Raw genomic sequence first — 11007 nt, 5'->3', positions numbered from 1 at the left:
AGAGCTCATTAGCACAGCAAAGTGCGCTATTGTACCCTTTTGGTGAACTCTTAAATCCTGTGAAGCTCAGTGCTTAGGGTGGACTGTTGCTTTGAGTTGTGGACAATTAGAGACAGTTGTAAACAATTGCCGATATTCCTGTGCAACTTGAAAGCACCACTCTCTACACTCCTGAATAAGCACAGTACAGTCTATATAGAAAACACAGTCAAATTACATTCATATAGGAAAGTTCTTGTGGTAAAGCTCATCTCTAAATGTACACATGGTGCATATTTCAAAAGTATTTTTAGGATGCAACTCCTGATTGTAACAGTAAATGTTACTGTAACCTCCAATAACAGGTTACTGCTAAAAAAAAAAAAAAAACAGACTGAAATTATCACAGCAGTTAATCAAAAAACTTTTAACACTGTGCATATATTTTTCCAATAAATTTTTATTTTTCAGTTTTAAATAGCCGAAAATAAAAAATGAACACGATGAATAAAACAACATGGTGATCATCCATACAGCTACATGTGCATATCAGTTATGGTTCCTGTTGAAGCTGTAAACCAACGCTGAAGACCACCTAAAGAGGACAATATTTGCTTGTTTGAATTGTTTTGTCATATGTAATTTATTATCCTGAGAGATTCAGTATGAAGTCCCAATTTAAGTCAATGAAACAATCAATATTGCTGATGCAAAAATAGACACAGAGGACACCCATACACTCTAAAATTATATCAAAACCTGTCCACTCTCAACTAACACAAAGAATTGAAATGAAAATAAAACATGGTGGCCTTCTTCTTCTTCACTTCCAGAGCTGAAAAACTTTGATAATCCTGACTGATACTGCAACAACACCTTTTGACAGACACCTTTCCTACAGAAGCTTTTTTGCCAATTAAACCTAATAATCTCATCACAAAAATCATTCTCAAGCAGAGACTGCAGGCATAATGTCTACCCAAAGAAAGAGACTAAAATTACAAAGCTTGCAAGAGAGCAAACAAACACAAAGATACAACAGTCATAAAATATTTTGGGCTCACTTTTACACTGGTTTAGGTCTTTGGCTCCTTCAGGCTACTCAGAGAGCAAACCTGTGGAGAAATACAATTCTGATCAGTAATTAGTTCTGCCCTCCACCCCCCAGCCCCACACCCCGCTTGAAAAACTTGGTCATCCTACATGACTCTTACATCTGAGCTACTTCAAATAACATAACCCCACACTCAAAATGACAGAGAAACACATCCAACAGTAACCAGAAAAAACACAGCAAAGATCAATTTCATGTTAGCAAAAATGTTCACATGAGGAATTTGACCCACTGACTCAGCTCACCAGACGGTCCTCCAGGCAGAGAGTCCCTCATCGTCACAAGTGCTTGTTATCACTGAGCTGAAAACAGATCATGATGTAGATACACTGTCCACCAGTAAAAGAGACACAAAGCTTCCAAAGATGTTGTGGCATGCACAGGAACTCTGAAAACACCGTCCCGTGTCAATTCATGTCCGGTCCTATTGAAGCGAGACAGACTGTGGTACTCGGAAATGTCAGGTTCGGTGTGTTTGCAGTACACTGCTCAACACAAAACAGGCTGCTTGAAGTCCTCTTCATTCATCAGTCACTTAGATCAACTACTGGTGAGCAACACCCAGTTACAATTAGGGAAATAAAGATATGAAAGAGAGAGGCTGAGAAAAGTTTGGAAGTGTTTGCACCAGTGCAAATGTTGCTATTGTTGACAGTGGTATTAATCCGACAACACCTTATACTATACAGGGGACTGACCAACTCAATAGGATTACGTAATAGTTTAAGTTATTCTCTCAATAAGGTTTTAAGTGGTGATGAAAACTGTTTGCAAAATTGGACAAACTGGTGACTTTTGTGCTGGTGCAAATCTTACCAGGTCTGACCCTTCCACAACGATGCATCGATTTAAACCTCCGAGAATATTTCAGAGATTTAGGAAAAAACAGCTCTTTTCATTGGTTTAAAAGTGGGAAGCTTCAAATCTTTCTTGGTTGTAGACCTCGAATATCTGGCAACCCGGGCAGAAAAAAAGGGGGTAGCATATGTCAGCTAGATTGCGTTGCTGTCAAAAAGCATGTCATGACTCCTCATTGCCTGAGTCATCCTCATCGTAGCAGCAGTCGCCATCCCCGCCCTCCACGTCATCGTCGTCATAGTAATAGTCATAGAAGAGGTCGGAGCCTTCATCGGGAGGCGGGATGCGTGTCCGGACACAGTACTCGGCCAGCGTGGTGGGGACTTTCACGCCGTCACGCTCAGCTTCTGCCTTAGTGGCCAAAACCTGTTTCCTGAGAGAGATATAAAGAACATACACAGTGGTAAGACAACACCGACTCTTCAGAAAGAGCTTCTTCAGCTTTGGTATGCTATGATGGTATTGTATGACATTTTACCTGATGATTTCTACATATTCCCGATCCTTGCCCTTGCTGTCCCTCCATTTACGATACATGACGGAAGCGTCCACATTCGCAGGAGAAAAGGTGTTGGGTTCATTCAACAGCGAGATCACACTCAGTAAAATAGTTCTGGAAGAAAACACAGAGGTGAGAGGAAAATAAGGTCGTTAAACCTAAAACACTGTCACAAAATACCCTCCTTTAGAGATATGGCCATTGACTATTTATTATTTATTATAAATTATTTATTTGATTAACAAATATGGAATATTTTATCTACTTTCTCACTTATGTCAGTTTTCTTATAACCTGTATTTTACAGATATTCAACAGAGCTATGTAAATCAGAGCAGCAAGTAGATTATTTTCACTAGTTATTTATCTGCCAATAACTTTGGGTTAGGGTTTTAATTAACCTTTGGTTAAATAAAATTTTAAACACTATGAGCTGCTCTAGATGTGACTGCAGCATAATCCCCAAAATTACAATTATTTATCTTTTGATCAGTAATGGAGAATTTCTTGATGTGGCGGTGATTTCAACAAGGGAAATATTAAAAAATGTTATGTTTTAAACTGAGCTGTAATAGCTACACATTGTGCAGTTCTAAAGCAAACAAAAGGAAGATGTTTATTGACAGCTCTGTTCATAAACAGATCACATTACACATGTGGTGCTGAATACCCAGGTATGGATTCAATGTTAGATTCTGGGAACTTCTGAAGAGACTCCACTGAAGACAAATGTCATGTGATAAGGGTATGAGTCAGGTAAATTATTGAAGTGGTTGAGGTAGGACAAGGCAGGGAGGTTGCCTACACAGAAAAGAGAGACATATGAGGAGAGATAATGAGGGAGTGTGCTAACCGGACATTCTGGGTGGGATTCCATCTCTCTGAAGGCAGCTCTCCGCTCTGTGGGTCGTCCACTGGAGGGTGCAATATAGAAATACACACATCTCCATTCTAAAACAGAGAAAATCAACTCTTTTCAATATTTGATGCATCGTGTAGACATTAATAAGAGCACACACAAGCATGAAGACAAAACTGAGCCAGGCTGTGATACTACACCTCGTAGATGTTGGGGTGCCACATCTTGGTGAGGAACCGGAAGGCAGGAGGGGAGTACGGGTAGTCTATAGGGAACTTGATCCGAGCCTAGGACACAAAACAGACCTTTACATCTAGCTGTAAACTGTATTGCTACAATATCAGACAATTTTTACTAACAGGCCTGATTGTTATTGATGGTGTTGTCATATGAGTGGTGCTCTTATCTGTAAAAGTTTCTCAGTGAATGTTGATTATGTTTTTAAGAAATGCATGTATTCTAAGTGCTCAAACCACTCAATAGCTTTGGAGCAAGCTTGACAATCTTTAAAGTAGTTCATAATTCTCTCATATAACTGCATGGTGCAGTATGGCAACCTGGACAGTGAATGAAGGTTCAAACAAACTAATTAGATGGCATTAGAGCCAACTATGGGCTTTTTGGGAACAGAGGGTGAGGAGGAAGGTTAAGTGTTTCCTGGAAAAGCTTTCTCACCTACCCACGGGAAACTGGCTTGCTTAGAAAGTCTTTTTTCTCTCCTTTCCTATGGTGTTTTCTTAAATGTGTATATTGTGTTTACTATTTGGAAGCATCATTGTGTCCCTGCTGCTATTATGTGCTGTATGTTTTAATGAACTGCCAGATGTGCCAAAGACGATATTCAAAAAAAATTGTATTCTATTCTTACCTTAAAATACCCCCCTTCATAATGAGTGTTTGGGGGTCCGAAAATGGCCACTTCCCAGTTGTACAAATCAGCCTCGTCCACCAGTGTTATTTTGAACCCCTCGACAGGTTCCTCCTGAAGACTCTTCATTTCCAACATGAGTGCTTTCTGTGAACTGGCTACATGAGAGGGGTCGTGTTGCGCCATGTTGGACTAGATAGCTTTCAAGATTATCTAGAGTCGACAGCTGACGGGTTTTGTTTACACGAGCACGGCTAAGTTAGCCTAACTGGGCAAACAACCTACCGACACTGAAGAACAACTTGTATTTTCGATGGTCGGAGACAATGCAATAGGCCAAACCAGCCAGGCTGCGCACAAGCTGAACAAAGCTTGCGCTGATTTATTCCCAAACTAGATGAATTATTTACCAATGTCAATACTCAGAAACTGGTGAACAGGCCAAACCATTGTGGCTGACCGGCGTCCCGAGCTTCAGTTGATCTACCTGGCAGGGCAGCCACGGATATAAGCCGTAAATCTACTGGTAGCGCCTGGCTAATATAAGCTAGCTGACAAGCTCTACTTTACCGAGCAGCTGGAGCCGAGTTCACTGTGGCACCAACAGTTTCTAACTCCTTCCGAGAGCCTGAGTAGAAAAGAAAACACAGCTACTGGTCTAATATGGTCAGATATGTAGTTGATAATGTCCCAACACGGGACTGGGTAAAGAATAATGTTGTTGAAAGGAGTCCCCTCTCCCCTCAAAACAGGCAATGGCGCGTTGTGTCATCTGGTATTTGTAGTTCAATTTAACCTGTAAACATTACTTCTTCCCCTGAAAGCAACTAAGAAGCCACACAATTTCATAATAAAGGACTTGGTTATATAAACTCAGATTTAACCAATAGGACTTCGTTTAGTTGTGTCCATTATTTCTTGGATATTTTATTTCAAAGTGAATTCAGAGAACTACATTTGCCAGTCTCACGGCGTCACGAAAACGCGAATGTTGTTTGTGTTTCTGAAAAGCTGCTCTGACCTATTTTCACTCTCAAATTATTTTAATACAACGTCAAATCTCAGTGATGGTAATTCGATTTTGAATGTTAATTGTGCTGTAAAAACTGCAATTAAACGAAAAGGTTATTTATTTTTATTTTTTTCCCCCAATCTGTCCGCCTGATGTATTTACTCTGCGCCACATTGTAAATAGCCCCTTTTAGGTGGCTTTCTACTGCCTGAGTAGTTAATTTTGTAACCAGAGAATTTATCGTATTGTTTTGTTAATAATATTAAAGGCTGACGTGGATGTTTACCTACTTCATTAAGTGTTTCACAAATGCCTAGGTTGTAGTTACACTGTAAGGACAGCAAACTGTTTTCTTTGTTACCTCTTATTTACGCGACAGAGTGCCAGTCGGACCCTCACTGAAGTTCGCGATGGGTTCGAAGTCACGACGTCGGTCCCGCTCCAGGTCCAGAAGTCGGAGCCGGGATCGGCGGAACAGGTCCAGAGTGAGCAGGTCTCGATCGCCGGAGGAAAGGAGAGGCCGCAGTCGGTCCGCGGAATCGAAAAGAACCGCCCGTGGTCGCGCACGGTCCGTCAGCAGGGACTCCAGCAATGGCTCTCCTGCCAGACGTCGGCCTCAACACAGGGACCGTCCAGGTTCCAGAAGCGGCTCTGAGAGCGACAGGAGGCGAGGACCACACCGCCCCAGAAGCAAGTCGAGGGGTCGATCATCCAGGTAACTGTCTCCGCTGTCTGGTGCTAGCTGGTTAGTATTGGTGTACAATGTTTTACACGTTTTCCGGTTCGATGTTACAGGATATAATGGTACACACGGTGGTTCAAGATTTTGAGTATAGTAAAACAAGTAATGATTGTGTTAAGCTGTAAATTCTATTGACTAATTAGGACCACGTGACTATTAGGCCCAGGTTTTTTCTTCTATATCGTTCGCACGTACTGTAACTCTCATGTCAGTTGATTAAAGATTGGCTGAGATGTTGTTTGGCACCTTTGACGTTTGTTATGGTTGAATGCTTTCGCAAATTTAAAATCAATGTGGTAACTTTTGTGAGTCTTGGTCTGAAGATCATCTCTGCCACTATGTAAATGTGAAGACCTGCCAGTAAATATTAACACAGTAGCTAATTATCAAAGAGTTTTGAGAACGCCTGCAGAGTGTGGGTTTACTTCTTCAAGGAATTAGGGATCATACACAGGAAACTCCTTACATGTCCTCTGTTAGAGTCTGCTGACATTTCTCTGCTGAATAGTAAAGAACAGATGTCCCTTTAGTCTCCAATATATGGGTGCTTACCAATGAGCGAAAATGAAAATGTACTAAATCAATTTTTCTGTCTCAGTTCTGATTCAGATGATCCCAAAATGAGGAGGAAGAGAAGAGAAATGGAGACCCGGAAAGGAACATCTCAAGAGAGGAGAACTGGAAGGTCCATGTCAGGCTCTGACTCCCATGATGGAAGCAGTGATAGAGAAAGAAGAAGACGGAGAAGCCCTGACAGAGGGAGTCCAGCCAGAGACCGACAAAGGAGGGAGTGGGACAGAGGTAGAGACAGGTGGAAGGGCGGCAGCAGAGACGGGGAAAGAAAAAGAGAGAGAGACAAAAGCCAAGAGCAAGGGAGGAGGAGTGAAGATAGGGAACGAGGGAGGAGGAGTGAAGATAGGGAACGAGGGAGGAGTGAAAGAAGCAGAGAGAGGGCTGACAGAGACAGAGGGAGGCAGCGCTCCAGTTCACCCGAGTCGTCCGATAGCTCGGGGTCTCATCGCGAGACCCACGCAGTTAAAGAAAAGGAGGAGAAGAAAAAACAGAGGGATATGCTGAAAGCTCTGGAGACACCAGAGGAGAAGAGAGCCAGAAGACTGGCAAAGAAGGAAGCAAAGGAGAAGAAAAGGAGAGAGAAGATGGGTTGGAGTGAGGAGTACATGGGGTACACCAATGCAGACAATCCCTTTGGTGACAACAATTTATTAGGCACATTCAAATGGCAGAAGGTGAGTTGGAGAGCGGCTCCCTAAAGTCACTGATTCGTTCAATCACAGAAGTTTGTAAAGTTTCCTGTCATAACTTGACTTTAATATTGTATCTCATTCAAGAATCTTTGTTTTTTGTTTGTGTGTGTGTGTGTTTTTCAGGCGTTGGATATGAAAGGCATTGGCCATCTCGGAGAAAAAGACCTTAAAGAACGAAATAAACGCATTCAGGAGGAGAACCGCAGAGAGCTGCAGAAGGTATGAGCAGAAGGCTTTTTTGTGACAGTATAATGTTACAGAGTCATGAGAAACAGCCCTTTCATTAACCACACTGCCGGTGTTAATGTAGGTAAAGCAGCTTCGTCTGGAGCGGGAGCGAGAGAAAGCCATGAGAGAGACGGAGCTGGAGATGCTGCAGAGAGAGAAAGAGGCAGAGCATTTCAAGACGTGGGCTGAACAGGAAGACAACTTCCATTTGCACCAGGCCAAACTACGGTGAGTTTTCAGCAACAGTTACTGCATATCCACATTGACAGCCTTCCCTTTTCATGTCGCAGAGGATTTCTTTTGTGGTGTTATCCACCTCGTTTGTATGTGAGCCGTTTGTTTGCACTACTCCAGTTAACTTCCAGAGGTTCTTACAACAGTTACTGAATACTTACACGCATTGTCTCGACATTCCTGTGCGCTGTGTGTGTTTAGGTCTAAGATTCGAATTCGTGATGGTCGTGCCAAGCCCATTGATCTTTTGGCGAAGTACATCAGTGCGGAGGACGACGACCTCGCCGTGGAGATGCATGAACCTTATACCTTCCTCAACGGACTCACAGTCACTGACATGGATGACCTGCTGGAGGACATTAAGGTGTGTTGTTAAGTCACCTTCAAGGCTAAATGTTGTATAGCTGTGGCTTAGAATAGCTCTAATCACACAGGATAACTTTTGTAAGGGAGGTGTGGTAATGTAATTAACTAGAATACTGTGAGTAAGTGCACCATAAAGATTGCAGTTGCAGAAATTGGTAAGAGATTGGTAATCACCTCAAAGTCTGAACAAGATTGAGATTTAAATGAACATTTCAAAATAAATTGTGCACGGTAAAGCCATTATATTTAGAATTTCTATGTGATTATAGCATCTTTTAAATTATTCTGACGGTACAAGTTTTTATTTGTAGAAAAATTAGACAATCCCGCTGATAGTCAGTACAGTCTCTCTCTTTCAGCAGAATCATCTGAGTGTCCCCTGAGCCAGATATTTCTGCCACAGTGTCTTTTCTTCTAAATGCCACTGGGGGGCACCGATTACCCAAGTTTTCAAAAAAGTGTTGGTTGGAGTATATTTGAGATATCATGCTGTGACATATTTCTCTTAAAGTAACTTATTCATTTAGACATGAATTATGTGAACCATGTTTTGTCACTATAAAAAGTGTCATAATAAAGTCATATGCAGACTTTGGATGATCACCCAGCTCTTAAGGGTAAACTGATTACAGATATTTTGACCCTAAACATGACAGAGGCCATGTTGTATTAGTTGTTTTAACACCTTTAAAAATAAAAATGAACATCTGTACATGGTTCACTGTAAGAGTGTTGTTACACTGGTAGGTGTATATGGAGTTGGAGCAAGGAAAAAATGTGGACTTCTGGAGAGACATGACGACCATCACTGAGGACGAGATCAGCAAACTGAGAAAACTGGAGGCCTCTGGGAAAGGACCAGGTATGCAATTTTCCATAACATCATCAGAGGTTTTATGCTTAGGCTCTGTTTGTCTTCTGCTGTGATGTTGTATGTGAAGTTGCATCTGTGTCAGTACTCAACACCTGCCCTATTTTACTACTGTGGTGAATGCAACAGAAAATCATGCTCAACCACACGTTTTTTTTCCTTTTTGTGTTTTTTCTTGAAACCTCAGGTGATCGTCGTGAGGGTATCAACACAGCTGTTAGCACTGACGTCCAGACGGTGTTCAAAGGAAAGACATACAGCCAGCTGCAGGCGCTGCACCTGAACATTGAGACAAAGATTCGGGCTGGAGGATCCAATCTTGATATCGGTTATTGGGAGAGTCTTCTGCAGCAAGTCAGAGTCTACATGGCCAGAGCCAGGTTGGAACGCCCATTGTTCCTCTGCTCTTGAAATAAATGAAATGCCACTTTAGCATTTTACGGCAAGAAGTTATACAGATTGCAAACTGCCCAGTTACATTAAGTAACTCAGCAGTGGAATTTTGTGGGTGTAAAACTACAAATTTTATGTTTCAGGTTGAGGGAGCGACACCAAGATGTGCTGCGTCAGAAGCTGTTTAAGCTGAAACAGGAACAGGGAGTGGAAAGTGAACCTTTGTTTCCCATCATCAAAGAGGAGCCACAGAGTGATGAAGATGAGTAAGTTACCCGGAAACCACACGCTGCTCACATCCAGAAATTGTAGAGACCTGATGGTCTCATTGTGACCTGGGATTTCACTTCACATTACATTCATTCTCACTTCTGTGTTTCTTTTGAGGATGCATATTAAAACCTGAAAAAAGGTTTAAAAAAAAAAAAAAAAAAAAGCTTGTGGATGCAATGACTCCTCACTTAAAGAAAATAACCCTAAATGTTTCAGCAGGGAGAGAGCGGGAGAGCAAACTAGGGAGGCAGCAACAGAAGAGCCCGGGCGGTCATCATCTTACTCCTCCACTAAAAGTAAGAACAGAGAAACAGAGGATGAAGAAGAGGAGGCTGGCCCATCCACATCCACAGCAGGAAACCAAGATGAGGATGGAGGACAAAAGGGTGACAGGAAGGATGAAGAGGACAAGGGCGAGGTGGTGGAGGCCGTGTTGACCGAGGAGGACCTGATCCAGCAGAGCCAGGCGGAGTACGACTCAGGGCGCTACAGTCCTACGCTCCTCATGTCCTCTGAGCTGCCGCTGGACACGCACACGATCACCCCCGAGGAGGACATACACAGGCTGCAGCTGGCACGCAGACAGCTACAGGTTACAGGTATGAGAGCATGACAAAAACACACATACAGAGAGAAAGAAAACTATATGTGCATGCAGAAAATAAATCATCCAGCTTGTAGGAAATCATGAAAAATATGGTATTAACCTGATTTCTTTTTCTATCAGGTGACGCCAGCGAAAGCGCAGAGGACGCCTTCGTGCGTCGTGCAAAAGAGGGCATGGGCAATGATGAGGCCCAGTTCAGTGTGGAGTTCCCAGTCACAGGGAAGATGTACCTGTGGGCGGACAAATACCGCCCTAGGAAACCCCGCTTCTTCAACCGGGTCCACACAGGCTTCGAGTGGAACAAATACAACCAGACGCATTACGACTTCGACAACCCTCCGCCCAAGATCGTCCAGGGATACAAGTTCAACATCTTCTACCCGGACCTGATCGACAAACGCTCCACCCCACAGTACTTCCTCGAGCCCAGTCCCGACAACAAGGACTTTGGGATTTTGAGGTTCCACGCGGGCCCGCCCTACGAGGACATTGCCTTCAAGATTGTGAACAGGGAATGGGAGTACTCGCATCGACACGGCTTCCGCTGTCAGTTCGCCAATGGGATCTTCCAGCTGTGGTTCCACTTCAAGAGGTACCGCTACAGGAGATAAGAGGCCACATACCAGGATGGACCAAGAGCACCAGTCACCGGGTTTCATATCATACACAACATATTATTTAGATTGTACAGGCAATTTGCATTGTTGTATTGTTTCAGCTACTGTCACAGAAAAGCGGTTTGTTAAAGCTACAAATCTGTACTGTGTCTAAAAAAGTTAATTGTAATGTTTGAAAAAAAAAAAAAATTACTCATTAAAGATTTTTTCCCTTTTTTACTC

At 42.7% G+C, this 11007-nt stretch overlaps 2 protein-coding genes across 3 annotated transcripts; one reads left to right on the top strand and one right to left on the bottom strand.

The window, feature by feature from the left end:
* Positions 1-431: 431 nt before the first annotated feature.
* LOC111229058 (ubiquitin-conjugating enzyme E2 R1-like) lies at positions 432-4934 on the bottom strand. The gene is made up of 5 exons (XM_022755219.1): positions 4178-4934; positions 3510-3596; positions 3304-3401; positions 2430-2564; positions 432-2324 (listed from the first exon to the last, which is right to left on the bottom strand). Exons 1-5 carry the CDS (start codon positions 4361-4363, stop codon positions 2114-2116), a joined length of 717 nt encoding a protein of 238 aa, XP_022610940.1. The 5' UTR covers positions 4364-4934; the 3' UTR covers positions 432-2113.
* A 649-nt stretch (positions 4935-5583) lies between these two features.
* cactin (cactin, spliceosome C complex subunit) lies at positions 5584-11007 on the top strand. 2 transcript variants are annotated; one of them, XM_022754940.1, is made up of 10 exons: positions 5584-5904; positions 6530-7178; positions 7320-7415; positions 7507-7652; positions 7860-8022; positions 8772-8886; positions 9083-9275; positions 9432-9554; positions 9781-10160; positions 10289-11007. In XM_022754940.1, the coding sequence occupies exons 1-10, from the start codon at positions 5600-5602 to the stop codon at positions 10777-10779; spliced, it is 2661 nt and encodes an 886-aa protein (XP_022610661.1). In that variant the 5' UTR covers positions 5584-5599; the 3' UTR covers positions 10780-11007. The 2 variants fall into 2 exon arrangements, with proteins under 2 accessions (XP_022610661.1, XP_022610660.1); XM_022754939.1 differs by having other exon boundaries at positions 9778-10160.

The sequence above is a fragment of the Seriola dumerili genome, unplaced genomic scaffold (genome assembly GCF_002260705.1).
Source record: "Seriola dumerili isolate Sdu_G_001 unplaced genomic scaffold, Sdu_1.0 BDQW01000226.1, whole genome shotgun sequence".
Classification (NCBI taxonomy): Eukaryota; Metazoa; Chordata; class Actinopteri; order Carangiformes; family Carangidae; genus Seriola; species Seriola dumerili.
Note: the sequence above shows the minus strand (reverse complement) of the source record. Positions and strands in the feature narration are given on the sequence as shown.